General features: G+C 45.5%; 1 protein-coding gene across 5 annotated transcripts in view; it reads right to left on the bottom strand.

Annotated features, from left to right (window-relative positions):
• The window catches only part of PPP2R2B (protein phosphatase 2 regulatory subunit Bbeta), a 366,511-nt gene that overhangs the window by 11,509 nt on the left and 329,400 nt on the right, over nt 1-25,602 (bottom strand). For all 5 annotated transcript variants that reach the window (XM_070414667.1, XM_070414668.1, XM_070414671.1 and 2 more), the window contains one exon: nt 22,377-22,541. In XM_070414667.1, coding sequence (XP_070270768.1) covers nt 22,377-22,541 — 165 coding nt within the window. The remainder of the gene's footprint in view (nt 1-22,376; nt 22,542-25,602) is intronic.

The raw sequence follows: 25,602 nt of genomic DNA, 5'->3' as shown, positions 1-25,602 counted from the left end.
CACCAGCTGAACCAAAAATACTTCTTTTCACAGAACCATTTAAGAAAACAGCAAAACAATTGATCAGTCAGAATTGAACTTGAGATTAAAAGGAAAAAACAACCAAAAACCATTTAAACAGAAAAACGGGAGCTTATTATAGTCGCTGACCCACAGTTTGAGTCTCTGGCATTATATTTAAATCAAGCATTAACGAAGGCCCCTCCCTGGATTCTGACTGGTTTCCTCATAGTTGAGAACTACATTTTCACATTAGTTTCCATATAAGGCAATCTCATTAGGACTGGAGACTTAGAAACAACAATCACACCCCATGCAAAACACACACACATCTTAACAGAGGGGAGTGGGAGCCTTGGTCACCTGATGTAGTGAGGGACAGCTTGAGGCAGTAGGTGGGCAGGGTTTAAACTGCTCTGGAGTCCATTCCTGCCTCTATAGCAGTGATGGCGAACCTTCTGAGCTCGGCGTGTCAGTATTTTGAAAAATCCTAACTTAACTCTGGTGCCGTGTCACATATAGAAATTTTTTGATATTTGCAACCATAGTAAAACAAAGATGTATATTTTTGATATTTATTTTATATATTTAAATGCCATTTAACAAAGAAAAATCAACTAAAAAAATGAGTTTGCGTGTCACCTGACACGCGTGTCATAGGTTCGCCATCACTGCCCTATAACTTACCAGTGGTTGACTTTTTCTTTACTACCCCGAGCTTCAGTTTTCTCAGGGGCAGAAAGGGGTTGTATGTGGCCTGACACATATGCTTGGCACATGGTAGGTTTTCAGTAACTGTCAGTTGATATTTTTATCACCATTAGCTTGCACTCTTCTGCATTGGCCAATCATATTTCATTCATTGGGAATCTTGAGAACTTGGGACTGTGAACTGTTTATAAGGAATCTGTTCTCCAAACACCTGCATATTGGGGCCCAATGTAGCAACATTAGAAAGCCTCAAAATGATATCCCCAGAATATTGAGGTGAAAAAAAAAGACAGTTCTTTAATCAACCCATCACTACTTGTGTATGTGGGACAGAGGACAGGATATAGATAACATAGCATCACAGCACTTTGCAGTTCATGACACATCTATGCCTATCCGAGGTTTAATATCAACTTCAGGAATTCTATTCATTCATTTGGTAACATTTAATAGTGCTAATAACTACTGTCTATGGGAAGCTTAGTATATTCTAGGCCAGTGATGGCGAACCTTTTGAGCTCGGCGTGTCAGCATTTTGAAAAACCCTAACTTAACTCTGGTGCCGTGTCACTTATAGAAATTTTTTGATATTTGCAACCATAGTAAAACAAAGACTTATATTTTGATATTTATTTTATATATTTAAATGCCACTTAACAAAGAAAAATCAACCAAAAAAATGAGTTTGCGTGTCACCTCTGACACACGTGTCATAGGTTCACCATCACTGTTCTAGGCCCTGTATTTTACATGCTTTATCTCATTTAATCCTTATAACAATACTATGAAGTAGGATTGATGATTCCTTATTTTATAGATATGGAAAACTAAGGCACAGAGAGGTTTTGTAACCTGCCCAAGGACACACAGCTAGATCTGCCTTTTGAATCAAGGTCTGATTCAAAGTCTTTGTTCTTAATCATGATGGAAATCTGCCTGGTACCATCAATGAGACCTTATTTTAGGACCTATAAGACGGTTCCAGGTTAGAATCTACACAGAACAATGGAACTGTAAAGTGGAACAACTCCTAATGACTAGATCTACGCTTCCCCTTTTATACAAAGTCCATTTAAACACCCAAGGGGCATGGGTTCTACACCAACACTCACGGTTTGAGCCATACAACCCCAGTGGCAAGCATAAGGTGAGAACTGCAGGACTTCGCATGCCCTGTTAAGACCCTTACCATAGAAGAAGCCCAGCCTCCAGGCCATCGCTCACCACCCAGCTCTAATCCCCGTGGCAAGAAGCGAGGCAGCCTTTCCTCTCCCTGTCCCTCCCCCTCAGTTTATGTACACGGGCATTCGATTTATTTCACTTAGTTGTCTCCCCTCCTAGGATGCGAGCTCTACAAGGGCAGGTTTCTATTATGTTTTTTTGTTTGTTTTTGGTCTATTTTGTTCTATATTCTTTGGAACATAGAAGGTGCTCATAAATATATGTTTAATGAATGAATATGGACAACCATTTTAATTTTAAGTGAAAATAATATCTATCTAATAATTAAACAGGCCCTGAAAAGAACCTATCTAACCTATCAGCTCAAATTTGTTTCTGTTTAGGCCCTTGAAAAGTATGGGAAAAATTCAGGGTTTTTACTAATTCAGGCTGAGCAATCATTTGTGGGCTATCTCAGTGTATTTTATGTGCATGCACACTCATGCACCACACTTAGTATACTACCTAGAACATACAAATAAAAATATCTGTTGGATGGATGCATGCCAAACCCTGTACTAACACTACGGTGTCGGGTGAATTTCCCGCCAAAATATAAGATGGCGCGGGCAATTATTTAGGTTTCCCGCGCAAAATCAGAGTTAGTTTAAAATGCCTATATCTTTTGAAGTATGGGTTCGATTGAAATGAAATTTTCGGTTTCTTGTGTAAAAAATGAAAATTTATTCAATCACAGACATTTTTTATCTATTCAGTACATAAATAATTCGATATATATAAACTAAATACGAAAAACCCAAAAAATACTTATTACCTAAAAATATACACATATTTTTAAAGTTTAAAATAAAATTTTCATAATAAATCAAAACAAATAGAAATTAATAGTTTTTTAGCGTATGATATTTTTCAAAACACGCCCCTTTATGTAGAGGTATATTGCAAAATTTGCACATGTAGCGTGTCTCACTGCGCAATTTATGAACGGAACATACGCGACACCTTCTCAAAATGTTTTTCTTTTTTCCACTTCCGACAATTGCCTGTAACGTATGCTTTCTCATGTCCATCGATAGCCTGCATGGTGGATCAGATGTAGGTGGTTTAACCCGCATTCCAGAAGTAGACGGTACTGGTTGAAGGTCTGGAACAATGTCCATGTCCTCTGGAATATCATCCGTCAACCAGTGGATAGCTGTTTGTTTCAAAAACATTTTAAAACCCATTTTTCTTTGCCTCACTGATTTGTAAACTGCATAAGAATTAAATAATGCGCAATTTATCATATACATTGCCAACCTTTTTGTCCATTTGACCGTCCTCCGCAATATCGAATAATATGAAAGGTATTGGTCGGCCCGGTCAACACCTTTCATATGTTTATTGTAGTCAATGAGTGCATTCGGTTTGACAATTTTCTTTTTTGATGTTCTGTCAATATTCTGACTTTCTTCCATCTCCGCAGAATGAATCGAAGAAATCAGGTATACAGGCTTTTTTGATTGCCACACTTGTAACAATATATCATTTTTCCTTATAAATTTTGTTTCACCTTTTTTCAAAGAAATTGTTTGAAAATCTTTAGGTATACCTCGATTTTTCCGGATTGTTCCACATATTCTGAATTTGTTTTTCATAAGTGCTTCACAATTTGCGACGCTATTATAATAATTGTCCATATATATGGTACCACGAATCAGTGTATGGAGACACTACTGTTTGTATCGTTTCCAATAATCGCTTTCCTTCGCCGCAATAAATTTCCATGTTACAGATATATCCTGTATCACTTTTCGCACAACAAACGAACCAATATTCCATATTTAACGATCTTGCCAGCATTATATACCCTAAAGAATAATCTTCCCCTCCAAGGTACGATCCCTTCATCTAGTGATAATTGCTGATGAGGTTTGTAAATATTTATAAATTTAGGCACAAAATAATCTAGTACTGGTCTCACTTTGCAAAGTCTATCTGATTCATTTACGATATCCGCATTATTATTGAAGTGCCAAGCTTTCCATATCTGTCGGAACCTGTCTCTCATCATCGTTTTACCAAAATATGGCGTCTCCGTCCATGGCTCCGTGGTCCAATAGTCATCTCTTCTATCTTTGCGCACCTGTCCCGTGAGAACAATTAACCCTAAAAACTTCTTCATCTCTTGAGGGGTTATATCTTTCCACTTTAGGCTTTTTTTTGAAAGTTTGAAATTATTCCTATTTTGATTATAATACCTGTTTGACTCCTCTACAAGAAATTCAAAAAAATCATCTCCGATAAATAATTTCACGGCATCTTCTATATTATTTATAACAGCATCTGTGTTTAATCCTTGATGCCCTAAAAAATCTTCTAAGACCGGTGGATTATCAACATGCGACCATTCTTCTCTCCCGCCTTCTATATCTGACTCTGAGTCAGAGCTGGAGCTCGAAATTCTTCGTCGCCTCAATGTCCTGGGACGCACCATTACTTCATCATCACTAGAATCTTCATCACTTGTACTCGCATTTTCAAGATCGCTATCACAAGAATAATTGGACAACTTGTCTGCACAAAACTCATCATCACTATAGTCTGAATGCTGCGACATTCTAGGTTAAAGCAAATAAAAATAATACTAACTGAAAATAGCGGTACTCCGATAGATATCTGATATAAAAAAATAATTATTATGCGAACACTTTGCGGAACGATTTTATTTTATTTGGTTAAAAAATTCTATATGAATGTCTTTATCACAATATATTTAAATATTTAAACACGTAATAATATTCACAAAACTCAAAACTAAAGACGTCCGGACACAAGAAGTATTTCTCAATAACTATTCTCTTTGCATGGTGAGATATCCAGGGATATCGGTTATAAAATGAGAAAACAATACATTGGTACCCTAACGGTATTGTACTCGACCAGCGCCATAAAGTGTTCTCTACTTACAAGGGATTTTTATGATACCTATTACCCCAATGGGTATGAAACGGTTCGCATATGCAGGTAGGTATCTTTGTGAACGGCAAACAAACAAATATTTGGTAATACGCAGTTACAATCGGCCCGAGTTTACACGTTTCCCGCACTCCACCGCAAATCTATATGAACCGAGTTAAGACGGCTCCCGCGGAGTACGCGCAATTCACGCGAGCCGACTTAACTCGTTTCCCGCAATCCAAGTGCTAAATGCCAAGGTTGTAAGGAACAAGACAGATCCAGTCCTACCCACATGGTGCTCACAGGCTAGAGGAAAAGACAAATGCTAAACAATTCTACTCATTTCGTTACAGATGTGAATACGTGAGATTTTACTGCATTAACAGAGGGGAGTAAAGGTGCTGGGGGGCCAGCAAGAGGAATGCAAATGAAACATCACTGTGTGTTCTATGTACGTTACTGAACGTGTGGTACAAAAGCATCTACTGCTTGAGTGACAGATCTTAAGACTAATCAAAACTGTGTCAGATTCACCACTAGGGAGCACGTATCTTGGAGACCCCAATAACAACAGTCAAAAAAACAATGACATCTGGCCCATTTCTTGGTCCTCATACTTCGCATACATTATCCCATTTAATGCTCAAGCTTATGAGCAAGGTATGCTTACTGTCCTTACCTATAGATGAGATAGACCAGAAGAGGGTGAGTAATTTGCCCAGGATCACAGTTAAAGAGTAGAAATGGGCTTTCAAGGGACCATGTGTCTGTCTGTGACACTGCCACCACAACCAGACCTTCCTTGCTTTGTCAATATCATCTCTCTGTTCAAACAATCTCGTTAAACTGGGCTCCCTCATGTTCTAGATAAGAGGTTCTCAACCTGTGGGTCGCGACCCCTTTGGGGGTCGAACGACCCTTTCACAGGGGTCGCCTAAGACCATCGGAAAACACATATATAATTACGTATTGTTTTTGTGATTAATCACTATGCTTTAATGATGTTCAATTTGTAACAATGAAAATACATCCTGCATATCTGATATTTACATTACGATTCATAACAGCAGCAACATTACAGTTATGAAGTAGCAATGAAAATAATTTTATGGTTGGGGGTCACCACAACATGAGGAACTGTATTAAAGGGTCGCGGCATTAGGAAGGTTGAGAACCACTGTTCTAGATAGACCTGGTGCTCTCCCACTTTTGTGCCTCAGCTCCTCCTCACCGCCTCCTGTGTCCATCATGGGATACTGGAAAGAACATCAGACTGGGAAGTCAAGGATGCTGGGTTGGAATCCAGGCTGGACACAAATTAGCCAACTCTTAACAATACTATCTATTTGTTGAGCGCTAATGCTATGTGCCTTACATGTAGTAACTCATTCAATAGTCATAGATATGATGATTTCCCTTTTCCACAAATCAGTAACTCAGGCACAGAGGTTTTATAGCTAGTGGGAGGCAAAGCCAGGATTTGAACTTGGTTTGCTTCTTATGCTCTTAACCTCTGGGCTTTTAACTTCTGTCCTACTGCCTTTCATTAGAATGACTGGGCAACCTTCAACCGCCTGGGCCTGTTTCCTTGTCTGTAATGTGAAAGAGGCAGGATTGCCAACCAGGTCCCTCCCAGCTCTTAGATGATAAGATCTGTGAAATTCCACTAGTCTTGTCTTTCAATTTCCCTCTACTGACCCCTGCTACTGTAGGGTAGCCTTCCCCAGGTGACATCAGCAGCATGCCCACCCCGTGATATGTCGGGCATTCCAGATTCTGAGGCCAATGAACTTGGGAAACTCCTACCCAGTTTTGAGAATGCAATTCGCTTATTAAAGGTGCCGAGAAGTCCCACAGGTAAGAACTAACATTCTTTACTCCAGGTTTCCCAACCTATGCACTGGTGAATTTTGGGCCAAGTAATTCTTTGCTGTTGGGGGCGTTAGAGGGTGTTTAGCAATATCCCTGGCCTCTACCCAGGAAATCCGCAATCCCCACTTGTGATAACCCAAGTGGCTCCAGACATTGCCAGATGTTACCTGGGGGAATGGCTGCCCCTGGCTTTAATCCCGCTTTCAAGTCTTATTGGGTCACACCTCCTCCCTCCCCACTATTCCATTTTTTTGGAAAATCACTTGCAGCCCATTGTTTCTCTAGTATATTGTTGCTTAGAACACACTTTGGGTTACAATGCTCTAGTCAAAAGAGTCTAGTCGAAAGCAACTGATACTTCCTTGGAAATCCCACAGGCTATAAAGTAGCTGCCCCCCCCCGCCCTGCTTATCTGCAGGGATTTGTTCCTAGACCCCCAGTGGATGCCTGAAAGCATGAGTTGTACCAAACCCTGTATATACCCTGGTTTCCCCCCTATATACATAACTAAAGTCAGAGATTAACAACAATAAAATAGCATAACATCCTGCCATTAAAGTTATGTGAATATGGTCTTGCTCTTAAAATATCATATTATACCTTACATACAGCATGGATGTGCTTGACAAAGGGATGATTCACATCCTGGACGGGGTGGGTCGGTACAAGGTTTCATCACACTACTCAGAATGGTGCACAATTCAAAACTTATGAATTGTTAATTTCTGGAATTTTCCATGCAATATTTTAGGACTGTAGTTGAGTGTGGGTAACCGAAACCATGGAAAGCAAAACTGAGGATGCGGGGGAATACCGCATTCAGTGTCCCGAGCAGGCAGTGTTTTGTGTTATAACATGTGCAAATCTGAATATCACTCTACAGAACTGTGTTTGATGTTATCCTTCAGGGTGCTGGCGCGGGCTACGCACCCGAGAGAGCTCCGATGACTGATGGGCTGAATAAGGTCCCAGAATCCTGGGAAAGAGTGGAATTCACAAATAAGAGAAAGGAAGTGTCAGGAAGAAAACTGCTGACTTAGAGAAACCTAAAGCTAAAACTACATTCATTACAACCGGGGGGCAGGGGAGGAGGAGAAAGAGGAGAACAAACAGGAAGGATGCAGTGTGCCTGTCGTTGGGTTGTGGGACAGGAGAAGAGAGGATGGAGGGAACCCATAGGGAAGGCTGTTTCTGGAGAGGCTCCCTTCTCGACCTCACACTGGACACTGCACAGAAACTCATGCCTACGATGAAGAGTCAGGAGGGGACCCAAGGCCACACAGCTGATCCTGACGGCCTCCTCACACTCCCCAGCCTAAGGTACAGTGGCTAAGAGGACAGGCGGCTCTAAGCTTAGCACGCCTGGTTGAACTCCGACTTTGCTGTTTACAAGCTATGAAGCATGTGGCTTGACTCCTTCCAAGCTTCATTTTCCTTACCTGTCAGAGGAGTTCCTACCTTTTGGGGGGTGGTGGGACAGATGAGCTCTTTCATGCCAAGCGCTTAGCATTGTGCCTGCACACCCAGAATAACAGGGAAGGCAGCAGCCATGCACAAGGGGGTGGTGTTAAAGGCAAACTTGGTGCAAAACAAGTCCCAGAGCCCGAGGTGGGGCCAGATCTTAAGAGCTACCAGTTGTAAATCGATTTCTAGGTCTCCGAACTGGGCTGTGGCACAGACACACAATAGCTTGTCTCTGGACTGCCACTTGAAAATCGCCTTTCTTGGTCCAAGTGTCTTTCATTTGGTGCTGAACAATGTCGCCACCACCCACCCTGCCTTTGATGACTCAGGCAGATGAGAGGGAGAGTACAGGAAAGGAGGCCGGGGGGAGGGGAAGGTTTGTTCCTGATGAAAAAGGGACCATGCACAGAGTTTTACATTGCTCACTTCCACTGATGTTTCTACTATGGAGAAGGGGCCACGCTTTTTTGTTTGGAGACATGGTCGGCTACTTCCCCATCATGGGGACACAACTGGCAATTTTCCCACAGAGCGAGGCAGATGGCAATTCTCCTTCAGAGATGTGCCAGCAACAGTTTTGCCCCTGGAGAGAAAAGGCTCGGCAATTGAGATGCAGCCAGTGATTTTTACTATACAGAAGACACAGCCAACAATTTTGCCCAATGAGAGAAATGGCCAACGATTTTCCCACAGAGAGTAAGAACTCCCACGGATAGATAATGCTGGCCTCCATCCAGCTGAGGACAGAGAGAGAAGTTTAAGATTTAATTAGTGGCTACGGTACTACCATGGGCCCAAAGACATTGTCTCTATACATGGGCTGGAGACTGGGAACGCAGATCATATCAAACTCAGAGGGTTCTGAACTGGGAAACAGCGGTGCCTCATTGCTGAGCCTTTGCTATTTGCTTTTCATACAGTCCTCCTTAATTCTGCAAATAATTGTCAGCAGTGAACACTGTAGCAACACAACGCATAGATAGTATCATGGAGAATGAGCAGTTAAGCTAGAAGAGATTACATTGGTCTTTGAATTTTGTATAATTATTTTCAAAATACATATATTATACTTTAGAAATATAGCTTCTTCAATAATCATTCAAAGATAAAAAATGAGTCAAAAACATTTTTTTTAGACAGAAAAAAAGGACCAAAAATTCCCTGGGTAGAAAAATGACTAGATGGTCTGGGCTGGGGTGACCAGGTAAGGCTTAAGAAGATGCTGAACTTTATGATCAATAAGTTCTGGATATTCAGAGGTCAGCAAACTTCTCTTGTAAAAAGCCAGATAGTAATTTTTTTAGGCTTTGGGGGTCATTTGGTCCTTGTTGCAACAACTCAACTCTGCCTTTGTAAGCAGCACAGACAATATGTACACAGATGGATACAGAAATTTAAATTTCATCTAATTTTCATGTCACAAAACAATATTCTTTTGATTTTTGTTCAATCATTTGAAAATGTACCAACCTCATTGCAAAGAGCCAAAGCAATCTTGAGAAAAAAAGAGCAATGTTAGAGGAATCACGTTACCTGACATCAAACTATACTACAAAGCCACAGTAATCAAAACAGCATGGTACTGGCATAAAAAACAAACATATAGATCAATGGAACAGAATAGAGATCCCAGAAATAAACCCACACCAATATAGTCAATCTATGAGAAAGGATGTAAGAAAATACAGTGGGGTAAAGACATTCTCTTTAATAAATGGCACTGGGAAAACTGGACAGACACATGCAAAGAAATGAAACTAGACCATTTTAGCACACCATATACAAGAATAAACAGAGTGAATTAAAGACTTAAATGTAAGACTGAAAATGTTTGAGTCTTTGACATCACTCTTAGTAATATTTTTGTGAATGTCTCCTTGGGCAAGGGAAACAACAAAAAAATAAACAAATGGGACTACATCAAACTAAAATGTTTTTGCATAGCAAAAGGAACAATCAACAAAATGAAAAGATAATCTATTGAATGAGAGAAGATATTTGCCAATGATACATCTGATAAGGGGTTATATATAACATTTATAAGGAACTCATACAACTCAACAGCAAAAACAAACAACCCCCTCTCCCCCCCCAAAAAACAATCCAATTTAAAAATGGGTGGATGACCTGAATAGATACTTCTCCAAAGAGGACATACAGATGGCCAACAGACATATGAAAAGATGCTCGACGTCACAGATCATCATGGAAATGAAAATTAAAACCACAACGAGATATCACCTCACATCTGTCAGAATGGTTATCAATAAATCCACAAACAAGTGTTGGCGAGGATGTAGAGAAAAGGGAACCTTTGTGCACTGTTGGTGAAAATGCAGATTGGTGCAGCCACTATGAGAAACAGTGTGGAGGTTCCTCAGAAAAACTAAAAATAAAACTACCATGACCCAGCAATTCCACTTCTGAGTACTTATTAGGAGGAGACAAAACAGTAATTCGGAATAATAGAAGCCCCCCTATGTTCACTGAAGCATTATTTACAATAGGCAATACATGGAAGCACCCTAAGAGCTCACTGATAGAAGAATGAATAAAGAAGATGTGGTACATGTATACAATAGATCGATCTTTGCCATTTGTGACCGCATGGGTAGACCTAGAGGGTATTGTGCTAAGTGAAAAAAGTGGCAGATGACCACTTTCTCGTTGTGCCCAGCTGGTGGAGAGGTTGAGCGCTCTCTGGGTCTCTTCTATAAGGGCACTAATCCCACTCAGAGCATTCTATCCTCCGACCTAATCACCCACAGAGGCCCCACCCCCTAATACCATCACACTGAGGGTTAGAATTTCAACACGTGGATTTAGGGAAATACAAACATTCAGTCCAGAATACCACCTGCCTCTGCTGCCCGTTTCTGTGACTCCTATTCAACCTCAGAGCTCGCTGTCTCCAGGGAGCCTTCTTTGACCACCTCAGCCCACGGCACCCTTTTCTTCCCCTTACTGGTTCATTTGACCACCCTCTCCATGTCTCCCTGTTATAAAATACATACACTATTCAGCATTTACAAGGCGCTAAGCAATCCTAGTCCAGGGAATGGGCTGCACAGAATGGCAGGGCTGGTGATCACAGCAGCACATGGTGCCTGCAGGCCTGGTTCGGGGGAGAATGATCTCCGTTTCACAAATGGGGAAACAGAGGCTCGGCGAGACGGGGTCCCTGGCAACGCTCCGGGAGTGAGGCCAGCATCCCCCAAGCCCCTTAGCTCTGGGGTTAGACCAGCGGTTCTCAACCTGTGGATCGCAACCCCTTTGGGGGTCGAACGACCCTTTCACAGGGTCGCCTAAGACCATCGGAAAACATATATAATTACATATTGTTTTTGTGATTAATCGCTATGCTTTAATGATGTTCAATTTGTAACAATGAAAATACATCCTGCATATCAGATATTTACATTACGATTCATAACAGTAGCAAAATTACAGTTATGAAGTAGCAACGAAAATAATTTTATGGTTGGGAGTCACCACAACACGAGGAACTGTATTAAAGGGTCGCGGCATTAGGAAGGTTGAGAACCACTGGGTTAGACCTTTCTCCTGAAGACGCTTCAGCTGGAATCTGGGGGCTAAAGAGCCGGGAGGCGGGAACCCGTGTGTTGGCGGAGGGCATCCCTGTCAATCTAAAGGCCGGATTTGGGTGAACACCCACAGACAAGTTCATTAATTGGGAGCCTGTTGTCCTTCCTCGGTGAGGAATAACCCTTTATTAGCCCAGTGGGGCCGGCGTTTCTGAGAACTGTCGTTCTGGAGAGATACTGATTGAAGAGGCCTCTGCGCACGCCCTCTCCGCAGGCGCAGGGAGGGAGGCTGCTGCAGGCCGCACCCGATGATGAGTGGCAGTGGGTGTCTCGACAGGAGCCTAATGAAGAAATCTGGCAGCAGCGAGGCCCAGCGTGACAAGCCCTCACATTCGGTCTTCCACTTCATTATATCCGGCTCTCTGTGAGGCAGGCGAGTGGCAAAGGCATGGGGCGTTCTGCTCCTTCGGTGGAATGACACCTTCCTGCAGCCAGCAGGCCCCGGGGGCTTAGGGGCAGTGTCCCCAGGCCCACGCTGTACATCACAGGTCAGGCTCTTCGTGTCTCCCTTTCTCTCTCCTCTCTCTCTTTTCTCTCCTCTCTCTTCTCTTTCCCCTCCCTTTCTCTGTTTGTTCCCAGCAGGAAGCTCTGCAGCTGTGCCAAGAGAGGCTCACCTCCCCGGGGAGCCTGCCCAGGTGGAGGAGGCCCTGTGTGTGGCTGTTATTAGGGGTAATTGCTGGGGAGCTGGTTGTCATGGTGCCGCAGGGGCCAGGGCTGCACTCCCAGGATGTCCTGGTTTTCTGGGCCGTACAACAATCACTGCGGTGAGAGGCACACACGGGGAAGGGAGAGAGGAGAGCTCCCTCTGACAGTCATCTTGCAGAGTAAGGTGAGGGGTCCGAGGCTGAGTAGGAGGGTCCGTCTGGCGCAGGCTGAGCACCGCTGGGAGAGGGGCCCTGGTGGGGACTGGTCACTGCCTGTTTCTTTGTGTGGCTCCGGTGCACTGCCCGTGTTCCCAGTGTTGGCTCCAAACCCATGGACTGTCAGGCCTGCCCTGAGTGCTCCTGGGACGTGCACACGTGGAGTCACAGGAACCGGTTGGAGTGGACGGAGTAGCAGCCTCCCATCTGCCAGGCACTGTGTCGGACAGACTCCCTCTGTGACAGCCATGCCACCCTCACAATGTGCTTACTTTACAGATGGAGCAATGAGGCTCCGAGGGCACGTGCCCTCGCCACAGGCCAGGAAGGGGCAGAGCTAGGATGCAGGCCCAGCTCCGGCTCTGCAGCCCCTACTGAGGCAGTAACTGCATCTTCTAAGTGTGCCTGCCCACTGTGCTTACGACACCTTGTTCACATTTATTGACCGATTCCTTGCTTTCTTTGATCTCACCGTTTCTCTAAGCTTGATGATCCCATTTTCTCACATGTAACTAACTCTTCAATGCCAATTTCACGACATTGTAGGGATTTTCAAATGACACCAACATTTCAGGTCATCCACACCAGGATGAAGGATCCTGTCCATGAGATAAATTCTATTTAAATCCTTATGTTCAGGTTCAATATATAAAAGATGATAAAAGCAAGTGTCATTATGAGCATCGCGGGGGTGCACTCCCCTGCCCTCCGCTGCCCCTGGGCTGCGCCTGGTGGTGAGGGGAGGCCAGCAGGTGCTTTGAGTAACTCAGCAGATAAAGGGACCCACACCGATGGGGCGGGGAGCGTGGGAGTGGACAGCAGACCTCACAGCTCCGTTACTGGGGCCACCTACCGAGCTGTCACAATGGAATTATATGAACTGCACAGGGGCTCGCATTAGCCGGCATCCTTAGACATGGGTCAATTACACACATGACAGTCCCCTGCCCTTCTCTGTGTTCTAGTGCGGTACTGAGGGTGCTCCTATTCATTATATGAAGTAAACCAAGATGAACCCACAGTCTTTGTCAGCGTGTCAGACCTATCTTTTCTGGACCTTGATTTCCTCAAGCTGCAAAAAGGAAGAAATACTCTGAATGCATAGGGCTTTGTGAAGATCAATTAAGATAATGGATGAGAAGGGGCTCTGTAAATGGTGACGTGCTAAATAGCAAAAGGTATCAATGTAACCATTTTATGCTTACACACACACACACACACACACACACACACACACACCCTGAGTCTTTGAGTCCACAGAATTTGTGAGTTTCCTCCCCAAACTGCCCCTCCCCTAGTCTTTGCTCATTCAGTGCCCTTCCTGCTCGGCACGTGCTCAGGTCAGAAAGCTGGGAGTCTTTCTGGACGCCTTCCCTGACCTCACCTTCCACACCTGGTGTCCTGTTAACTTTACACTCAAAGCTTTGCCCAAACTGGCCCAATGTTAGTCTAAGCCACTATCATCTCTGACCTAGACCATTTTGGTAGCCTTCTAACTCTTCCTCCTCCTGTTTCATTCTTTACATAATCTGTGTGGTATACTAGCATTTACAAGTATAATCACATTACTCCTTTACACAAAACCCTCCTAGATTTTCCCTGCCTAAGTACAAGAAAGGCCAACTTCCTGACCGTGGCCCACAGGGCTTCATGTTGCCTAACTCCCAAGTCCTTTGCATGGTGTACAATGGGGATGGGGCTCTGGGGTTATGCAAGGTCCCTGTTGTGAGTGTGGAGTCTCCCATTGCCCCTCAGCTGCTCCTTCTCCTTGTAGACCAAACTGGTCTGCCTTCTGCCCGCCGCGCCCCCCACCTGCCAGGCACAGTCCAGACTCAGAGCCTCTGCATTTGCCTCTTCTGCTTCTCCATAATCTCACACTACTTATTTGCCTATGTGTTTGATGTCTGTCTCCATCTACTGGATTAGACTGCCATGAGGGCAGGAGATACCATCTTCTCAGTGTCTGCAACAGCGCCTGGCACATGGCCCCAACCATAAACATCTGTTAAGTAAATGAATAGACACGGGTTGATTATCATACTCATAGACTCCTCTTCCCTTTACTGTGCCTACAAATGCCAGGCATTCCCAAAGCTAGAAATGAGTGAAAGGACAGGGTCAACCACTCTTTAGTGTGAGCCTTTTCATTGTGTAAAGAGAACTCCCAGGCGCAAACTTGTCAGAGTGCATGACCATTGCTGCTCCACACGCATTCATTTAGCACCTCATTATGCTAAATGCAGAAAGGGGAGAATAAAGAGCTTCAGCCACAATGGGAGAATTATTTAGCAGAAGAGACAGAAATGGAAACAGATCATTTCAACCTATAATATCAGGTGCTCTGATGGAGGTCATCTAGTCCTACTTGGCGACACATGCAGGGTATGGTAGGCAGAACGTGACTCAAGGATGTCCGAGTTCTGATCCCCAGAACCCGGGAATATGCTACCGTTAATGGCAAAGGGGAATTAAGACTGTAGATGGAATTAAGGTTGCTAATCAGCTGACCTTAAAAAAAGATTAGTCTGAATTACCCGGGTGGGCACAGTGTGATCACAAAGGCCCCCAAAGGGAAAGAGGCGGGTAGAGGAGGAGAGTCAGAGAGATGCAACGGGAGTAGGGCTTGTCCCACTGCTGCTGGCTTTCAGATGGAGAAAGAGGCCCGAAGCCAAGGAACGTGGGCAGCCTAGAAGCTGGAAAAGGCAAAGATTCTCTCCTAGAGCCCCCAGAGGGAACAGGGCTCTGCCAACACCTTGATTTCCGGCAATGAGACCCATGTCAGACTTCTGGCCGGCAGAACTGTAAGATGATACATTTATGTTGTTTAGAGTCACCGCGTTTGCAGTAATTTGTAGGCATAGGAAACTAACACAAAGAGGATGAGGTGAACTCTCTAAGTCAGCTCTGGTGGGAAGGGACAAGCTATCGTAAGACCCATCCTGCCCTGGACAGAGCCCTCACGAGCCCTCACTGACAGACCATGTCCCTCCCTGGGGAAAATTCCTCCCAGTATTCCCTTGACTGGGGTTCTCTCGTACCTCAAATTCAGGATGCTCACCCCGTGCCTACGACTGCTTTGCCAGCGATGGCTTGTTATGGACAATAATGATGGGCAAGTTAGCCTTGATGCGTCCCAAGCCCAGAGCAGCCAGAGCCACCTATAACCTCATGGCCAACCTTTCCCGCTCCATGCTCCGTGTGTGTGTGTGTGTGTGTGTGTGTGTGTGTGTCTGGAGGCTGCAGCCATGTGCCTGAGCCAGTGTCAGCCTCCATGGCCGCCTCATCCAAGGGCCCTAGGGGGGAGAGGGCAAGGCCTGGGGAGGTGTCAACTGCTAATGAATGATACTTGTCTCCAAAATTAACACGCTTCCAGTTCTTAGGAAAATCCACTCAACTGGAGTCAACAGGATGACTAATGGACAAAACTGGTTAAATTAATCAAAAATGGAAATGAGGATGGGGGAATTCTGTTTTCACTCCGTGGCTTGGGCCTTGCCTGCTCTGCTGTTAATTGCCTCTGAGCTTGAATGGGGTAGACACTGGGTTGGGGTGGGGGAGGGGCTCAGTGTATTCCACTCTTTGCAACAAGTCTCTGTTTTGGCTTTCCTCCAGGAGGGGTGGGTGGGTGTCTGGGTGTGTTTATAAGCCTGTCATCAGCCAAAAGCCTTTTCATAAAGGGCCTTGTCTTTTTCACCTAACCAAGCTCCCCTGCAATAAACACTGTTAATGATGCCCCCAATCAAGAATGAACCCCGTTTGGAAGCTGTGCCAAACCTCGGAGGTTTTAAGATTCACTGCAGCTGCCATCTCAGCTGATGTCTTTGGACACATTCCATCAGAGACCTGAGTGAATGAGCCGTAGGTTTATTAAGGGATCCAGCGGCCTGTGGAACCAGGACACGGCAGTTAAGTTTGCAGATGAGGGTGAAGAATAAGAGTGGATTTCATGTCTGTCCAAGGACAGGGTTAGTTCTGCAACTGAAAACTGTTGGGACAGGGGATCCACCTGGAGGAACTGTCACTCCAGGGCCTGTGCTCTGGATTATTTTCATGTCATCTGTTAGGGGCTAACTGGTGTCCCCCAAATTCATATGTTGAAGCCCTAACCCCCATGACCTCAGAATGTCACCATATTTGAAGACAGGGTCTTTAAAGTGGTAATCAAATAAAAATGGGTGGGCTCTAAAGCAACGTGCTGGTACCACAAGGTGAGTTTTAGACACGACTTGTGCAGAGAGAAGATGATGTGAAGCTGAGAGGACGGACATCAGCAAGCCTAGGAGAGAGGCCTGGAATGGGTCCTGTCTTTGTGGCCCTCAGAAGGAACCAAAGCTGCTGACAGCCTCATCTCAGACTTTCAGCCTCCAGAACATCAAGTCTTGTTGTTTAGGCCACCCAGTTTGTGGCCCGTTGTTACAGCAACTCTAGTAAATGAATACACTGTCTTCTGTCTGTCTTTCCCCATCTGCCTGTCTTCCTACCACTGATGTTCAGTAAAACACCCCTCCAGGCTGGGCACTAAGCTAGTATTGGTAATTCAGTGGTTGGTAAGATAAGTAAGGTCCCTGCCCTCATGGAGAGGACATTCTAGTAGGGGAGACAGAGGAAGAAAAGCAAGCATCTATAGGTGAGTGCTGCGAAAAAAATAAAGAAGTAAAATTTGGTGTTAAGATGGAAATAGGGTGCAGATGGGGTGAACAGAGAAGTCCTCGCTGAGGAGGTGACATTTTCCCAGAGACCCAAACAGTGAGAACAGTCCAGACAAGTGGGGCCCACGGTGGGAGAGCATTCCAGGCAGAGCAAAAGCCTGTGCAAATGCCCTGGGGCAGGAAAGGGCAGGGGTGGTGCAGGAAGCAGACCCGTGTGGCCAGACTATGTGGAGCTGAGGTTCGAGAGGGGTAGGGATCAGATTCAAACAGGGCCTTGGAAAGGCGTTCAGATAGAAATTTCTCTTTCATTTCCTCGGTTGCCATTCATCACCCCTGGCCAGTGTCTTCACTCAACTCCCAATACTCATGCATTGAAAGGAAAAGCACCATTCCGACCAGCCAGTTGCCGCTGCCATCAGCACCCTATTGTTTTAGGCATAAGAATCTCAAACTGCAAACCCACCCGTCACTACTGCCAGAAGCCGTAGGGGGAAAAATAGAGACATGAGGGAGCGAGGCGTGCCTTCTACCCCCTGCTGCGTACGCAGAGTGAGGGACATATGGGAATTAATATATGCGGCGCTGATAACACGGATCTCCTTGGCATTTTGATTAAACGCCGGCGGTTATTAAACATCCTCCTTCTCAGAGCTCATCTCCGAGAGCCAATGTTGCTTTTCATTTTGAACCCTGATGAACTGTCTCAATTCCGATCGCACACCTCGGCTGCACTGTGGTCGGCTGGAGGCTGGCGTTTGAGGAGGATGGAGAAAATCAATATGAAATGTCAGGCGAGGGGTCAGATTGAACTTGTTTTCCCAGCTGGCAGGAGCCTGGGGCCACCGCGGAGGCAGCCGAACAAAGGGAGAGGTGCACTGAAGAAGGTCGCCACTTTGGACGAGTCAGGAAAATGAATTTCATTCACTTCTTAATTAGATTAGGAGGCTGGCGGCTGGCGATTCAGAGCACTGCCCGGGTAGGGATGGGCTGTGGGGAGGCAGGGCTGAGGCAGAGGCCTGCAGGCTGCTACTGAGCTCCGGGGTCTCACTAGGGACTGTCCTCAGGGCTTAGGGTTGGATGGGGCCCAGGCTGGAAGCAGGAGCAGCCGCTGGGGGTCCCTGGGTGTGCAGCTTGGCAGATCTCCTGCTTCTGTGGGCACCATCACCCTTTTCTGTCCTCAGTCTTTAGGTCACAGTCAGTGGTCACCGTCTTGGGTTAGAAAGTCCTTGCCCTATCCCCTCACAGCACCATATGTCCCTCTTTCATACCAATTATTGCACTTGTAAGCAATGAGTCTTTCCTCCTTAGACACTGTGATGGTTAATTTTATGCAGCAACCTGATTAGGCCATGACATGCCCAGATATTTGGTCAAACCTTATTCTGGGTGCTACAGTGAGGGCATTTTTGGATGAATTTAACATTTAAATTGAGAGACTGAGTAGAGCAGATTGCCCTCCCTAATGTGGGTGGGCCTCCTCCAATCAGTTGAAGGCCCAAATAGAACAAAAAGGCTCAACCTCCCCAAATAAGAGGGAATATCTTTGAGCCATCGGGACATCAATGTTTCTCCCTGCCCCCCCCGCCCCCCCCCCCCCCGCCCCCCCGGCCTCTGCATTTGAATGAAAACATTGGCTCTTCCTGGGTAATGAGCCTGTTGCTTTCCTGGGTCTCCTGCAGTCCCACTGCAAATGTTGGGACTTAGCACCGAATCCTTATACTACATCTCTCTCATACGCACACACATGCTTATGTTTATGAGATATATATTTCCTATGGGTTCTGTTTCTCTGGAGAACCCTCACTAACACAGACTGTGAGCTCCAGGAGGGAGGAAACCAAGCCTGGTTTTGCTCACATTGCATCCCCAGAGTCCGGTATAGCACCTGACATGTAGTATGTGCTCAACAAATACTAATTAAGTAAATGAACAACTGAGCTTCGTATATCTGGTAAAAAGGCTGGAGTTTCAAGCACCCTACAGCTGCAGGCCTAGCACAGAGGGCCTTGGGGAGGAATAATTAACTCCTGGGTCCCAGCAGGTGCTGGGCGCTCGCCCTAGGATGACATTTCCTTTTCGTGGACAGCCGGCCCTGTGAGGCTACGTTTTTTATTTCTACTTTCAAATGAGGACCTTGGGGCTCACCAGGATTAAGTAATCCTGAGGCCACACAGCACTGAGCTGAGCTCTGATTCCAAAGCTTCTACTTTAAACCATCCCAGTTCTGGGAATTTCTAAGGCCTTGTTCTTTTTCCATCAAGCCTCCCATTCAGCTTATTTCTCAATATCCAGCACTCATGTGGGTCTGTCTGATCCCGGAGCCCAGGCTGGTGTCTGCCGCACTGGCTGTGAGCACTGGCGCTTCTCGCGCCATCTCTGGCATCCATTTGGTGACCCTTCGAGCCTGGTTCTACTTTTGCTCACCAGAGAGCCTGACCTCCTTCGTCAGCTCGTCACCTCACTCACAGCATGTTCCCAATTGAACCCCGGCCCTTCACTCTCCTCTATATGGCTTCTGATTAGTCCCCATTCCACGTGCCCATTCATGTCAACCCTCAGGCATACATTTATTTATTGAATACATATTTTCTGAGCACCTACTAGTGTCAGGCGCTGGTAATACGATGTGAGCAAAACAGATTCAGTTCTTCAGAGAGTTTATAGTATAGAGGGACGAACACTGAACATGACCTAACATCCATGGCTGGTGATTGCCAATCTCTAATATCACATCACCCATAGTTACCTTATAAGAAAAGGCTCTATTTTCCTTTTCCTTCCTTTCAATTTCCATAGCTACCATCCTTACCTACATTATAAATTTCCATTTATTACTTTCTAATTCTTCTATGTTTCTTCCCACCACTGCTATGTTAATCTTCCATAAAATAGGAATTCTATAACTCTGTTCTCCAGCCAAATGATCTCAAATTGCTCTCCACATACTAGGAACTGGGGCACATGGATGTATCCTTGAAGGTCAGGGAGAAGGAGGATATGGGGTACATTAAGTGGTACAGGAGGCCATGGGATAAATGCTGCAATTTGGGGGAAAATAAATTTTGCTTGAAATTTGGGGTGGGTAGAATTGTAATTATTACATTAAACGGAAAGTAGGCATTTTATGGGAATAAAATACAGAATTCAGGTGAAATTTTAAGATGGGAAAATAAGTCTGCAAATAAAACTGGTTGTGGGCAATACCTCCCCCAGGTCTCTGGCCCCTGCCAGGCACACGCTATCTTTGCTGTCAGGCCAGGCCACCCAGAGCACCTCAGAGAGGTTGGACAGCTTCTGGGTGTTCTTCCTCCATGGCAGCAAGGCTTGTGCTTGACCTTGGGAGTGCTGTAGTTGGGGACACAGCTGTGAGCAAAACAGAGTAAGTCCATGCCCTCAAAAAGCTTATGGTCTAGATCAGCCGTGGGCAAACTACGGCTCGCAGGCCGGATCCGGCCCGTTTGAAATGAATAAAACTAAAAAAAAAAAAAAAAAAAAAGACCGTACCCTTTTATGTAATGATGTTTACTTTGAATTTATATTAGTTCACACAAACACTCCATCCATGCTTTTGTTCCGGCCCTCGGTCCAGTTTAAGAACCCATTGTGGCCCTCGAGTCAAAAAGTTTGCCCACCCCTGGTCTAGATCCACAATATCCAGTAGAACTTTCTGCAACGATGAAAATATATTAAACATCTTAAATCTGCACTATGGTAGCTACAAGCCACACGTGCCTATTGAACACTTAGTAGATAATCTGAATTGAAAATGTTTTTGAAGACTTAGTATGAAAAAAATAAAACATCCCATTAACTATTTTTAATTATTATCTCATCGAAGCCCCATGACAAGCCCATGAGGTGGATGTTATTATTCTACCCATTTACAGATGAGAAAACCAAGGTTCAGAAAGGTTAGGGAAAGTTGGACAAAGCAGACAACTAACCAGGGGTGAAGCCTGGCTTTGACCTGGGTCTGCGGAAGTGTAGAAGCCACACAACTTATAAATCACTATACATGGGGGACCGACCACTGCCTCCCAGGCACCTTTACTCTGGGGAGTTTTCTAGAAAGCCTTCCTGCTGGCTCCAGGCCAGCCTGTCAACCAAGGTGCTGGCCTTGAGTGCCAGCTGACATTTGCTTTACCTGCTCACATCGGCCTGAGCCTCAGCCCCCACTGGATTGGAGCTGCTGTGCTCTGTCCACGCCCTGCAAACTCCAGCGTAACCAGAGGGCCCGTGACTCTGGCTCCCACCCCCCCCTTCTCTGAAACCTTCTTCCGGTGCTCACTAGAACCATCGCTACCTCTAGGATGCTGGTTCCCAAAGCCGCAATCTCTCTAAGCAGCCACGAACCCTTCCCTCCAGCCACTATTTTTTTAAAAAAATATTGAGATATATTTGACATATAACATTATACTAGTTTCAGGATTTGATATATGTCTATAATGCAGAATAAACACAATAAGTCTAGTTAACATCCATCACCACACAGTTACCCATTTTTTTTTTTGTGATGAAAACTTTTAAGATATTCTCTCTTAGCTACTTTCAAATATACGATACGGTGTGGCTACTTAGTCACCGTCCCCAGATGCCATTCTGGATTTCTTGTATACTCTCAGCCTCCTGCACAGGCCAGCAGGTCCTGATAGCTCCTGCCAAGGTCTACCCAGAGCCCACCTGCCCCTCTCCGCTTCCCCGCCACCACCCTGGTCCGGGCCATGCTCAACTCCTGCCTGGACGTGGCAACAACCCCCAGCGCTCTCCCCTTTCTGCCCCCCAGGTTCCTCTGCCCACAGCAGCAAGACTGATCTTAAAACATAATTCAGATCATGTCACAACGTTATGTGACAGGGCTCATGCCTTATTCATCTCCGCAGACCACAGCCTGCAGCGATGTTTGTGGGATTGAACGTGAGGTTTCATCTTTATTGAAATACCCACCGTGGAGCTGACACCGAGGCAGGCGGACACTGGTACTTTCTTTGCTCCCAGCGAGTCTCATGTAGGAAAGGAGATCAGCCCTCCCCGCCCCCCGTGTGTCAGGGCCAGTGCCCCGCCCCTCAGCTCTGCGCTGGCTGACGGCTACTCACATTTGGTGTGCCTGTCACACAGGGCCGACGCCCGCATGTCGCATAGCCGGATTGTCCCTTTGCTGCTGCTGTACACGAAGGTGTTGCAGTGATGGGGGTGGAACTCGGCCGCCGTGATCACCTCCGTGAGCTCCTCCATGTTGGCCGGCTTAATGTCCACGATGTCTGGCACCGAGAGTCAAGGAGCGGACGGGAGAGGTGTGAGTGGGGAGCAGGGGGTGGTGGGGAACAGGTTAGCTTGCACCACACAGGATGGGTCCTCACCAAAACGCTGCGAGCAAACAGGCAGGTATAATTGGTCCCAGGCCGATGAGCCCAGGGTCACCCAGTGGTCGGAGGCAGCGTGGGAACTCGGGTCTCCCTGGCCCATTTCAGTATTTCATTCTCCTAACATGTAGAGCGCCCACCAAAGTTACCTGCTCATGCAACTGCAAAAACGTACCAAGCTGCACAGACTTCCATTTCTCCTTTTACAACGGTGGTTACAAAACTTGTCCCATTCCAACGAAATAACTCGTTTTATTGGAATCTTTACCCAGACTCCTGTGCTATAAGTAAAATCTACAATAGACTGTAAATCATCTTCTATTAAATCTCTGAGATCTTCTTTAATATGATGATGACAATAATAATAATAATAATAATAATAATAGCTGCTACCATTTATTGATCACTGTGCAAAGCACATCAGGTACTTTATTTCATCAATTTTCTTATCCCCATTTTCCAGGGGGTGGAAACGGAAGCTCAGAGCATGTAAAGTAACTTGCTAAAGAGTGACAGTTCTAGGATTTTACCCCAGGTGCAAAATTTGTGTTCTTTAGTAATTATACAAAATTTCTCTTATTGAAGATATACAGGGGCTCAAATCTCTATAAGCTGTGATTTGCTTTAGAGCTTGTGGGAGTTTAAGCATCAGAAAGAAGCCATCCAGTGGTATGGTGAGATAGTTTTAGCCTCCTATGGAATATATACCCTTATTTTATCATTTGTTTTTTATTTTTCTCAGGTTTTTACTTTCTGGTCAAGAATTAGTATTCAGCTATTCATGACCACATCCTTGTATACTTCAATGAACCACTTGGCTTTCACTAATGAAGGTGACTAACAGAAACACCTTCAGTAGGGTGTCTGGCATGCATGAGGTGTGGGTTTAGGTGGATCCCTTCATATCCCAACTAGAGCTCAAGAGGGGACCTGGGTGCAGGCTGGGAGGCGCCTGGCTGGGGACCCAGCAGCTTCCTGCGAAGGAGCCGGCCTCGTGATGTGGATGCTGTTGTACGGGAAAGCTGACCAAAAGTGATTCCCACTTTTCCTAGACTTGACAACCTTTGAGCCACCTTTGTGACCTTTGGCCCACCTCTCTATCTGCAGGTTGTATTTTTACATCACACTTTTTCTTCAGATCAACTTACACCGACTCACTTTTCTTTACTTAGCCTTGTCTAAGCAGTAATCCAATATTCATAAAATCATGGGTGCAATGAGCTAGTTACTTCTTTTTTTCCATCTCCACCTGATGAGGTGCAAGAGGAGAGAGAGAAAGAGAGAGAGAGAGAGAGAGAGAGAGAGAGGGAGAGAGAGAGAGAGAGAGGAAGGTGTGTGTGAGAGAGAGAGAGAGAGAGAGGTGAGAGAAAACATTGATCAGTTGCCTCCTGTACGTGCCCCAACCAGGACCAAACCTGCAACCTTTCGGTGTACAGGACAACGCTCCAACGCAGCCGGGCAAGCTAGTGACATTTTTAGTAATACACATGAAAATAAATGCATAACAATTAAACTCAAACTGTTGATGTGTGCGAGTTTATGTATCTGGTTTTGGAAAACACTACTGAATTGACAAGCGATAACTTGATACAGACTATCCTATGGGACTGGCATGGATGAAAGTCCTCTATTTTTCCTGGTCAGTAGCATAGCCCCCTCCTTAGAGTTTCGATGAGGTACAAGTAAATGCACTGGTATTGTTAGTTACCCCAACACCAACAAAGTGCTCATCTATTATCAAACATCACCTCTGCTCCTGCTATAACAATCCCAGCACGCCAATTTGTGGTAATAAGGGCGTTGTCGTTGGCTCTGCTACTTCCCCTTCAATGACCTCTTATAAATCCTGTTGGGTTCTTTCTAAAATTAACTCGAGACTGAACTAACATTATATTTTACTACATCTGCCCCCACCAAACCCAGGTGCAAGTATTACTTGGGTCTCCAGAGCGTGTGGGTCCCCTAGATTCATAAAATACTACCTTTCAACTCAACTGCTGTCAGAGTTATACTTATTATTTCAGTCAGCCCCACACCCTGGGGAGTGAGAGCCCATGCCCCCCAGAACAAGGCCCTGAGCCGCAGCTCTGATGTTCTCACCAGCCCCTGACCCATGCCCTGGGCTTGTGGCCACAGCATGGGGTGCCGTGAGCAGAGGTCAGGGTTCAGCTGTTGTCAGATTTCATCTCCCTCCAGAAAGAGCCTCCAGACCCTGCTGTGCCATGAGCAGATTTCTCCTTTCCCAAAATAGGACAAGAAAACCTGCCGTCAGCTTTCTCGACCTCCTCCAGGGTAGCTCTAGACACAAGAGGCACTGGAAGGGATCTTTGCTTTGCTGTGTGGGAGGGTAGGGGAGGTGCCACATCCATGGTTATTTTTTCTCACCTAAAAATAAAGCCTGAGTCGGAATGTGTGAAAACGAAGCGCTTAGACATATCTGGGAAACCAGCAACACGCACCACCATCAAGAGCACCCTCCTGGGAGGTGACCACTGAGTCATCCGCGTCTGGATCCAGCTCCCCGTCCCATCATCCCTCATCCTCAAGCATCTCAAGACTAGAGTGCTTGTTAGGGTCTGATTCTGTGGGGTCAGGGGGTGAACTGTGACTCTACTCCTCTTTTTAACAACCATGACGAAAAGGACGAGGAGGAAGAGAATACCAACCTGCAGTTAAAGATGATCAAATGGACTGTCCCATTTAACCTTCATCTCAGCCTTAGGAGGTCAGTACCATTAATAGGCCCATTTCCAGCAGAGGAAGTACTGCTGGAGGTAAATTACTCAAGGCCAACTGACCAACAGGGGGAGGAGCTGCATTTGAACCCAAGTTTGTCCAACTCCAGAACCTGGTTCTGGACCACATGCCCCTCATTGCTGGGGAATGCCCCCCCCCCCCCCCCAAGCCAGCCCTTCTGAGTGTGGTGAGTCTGGCTCTGTTGGACTATCCCCTGGCTAAT

The sequence above is a fragment of the Myotis yumanensis genome, unplaced genomic scaffold (assembly GCF_028538775.1).
Source record: "Myotis yumanensis isolate MYYU_CA2020_CCGP unplaced genomic scaffold, mMyoYum1.0.hap1 SCAF_5, whole genome shotgun sequence".
NCBI classification, from domain to species: domain Eukaryota; kingdom Metazoa; phylum Chordata; class Mammalia; order Chiroptera; family Vespertilionidae; genus Myotis; species Myotis yumanensis.
This window is presented reverse-complemented; position numbering and strand designations above follow the sequence as displayed.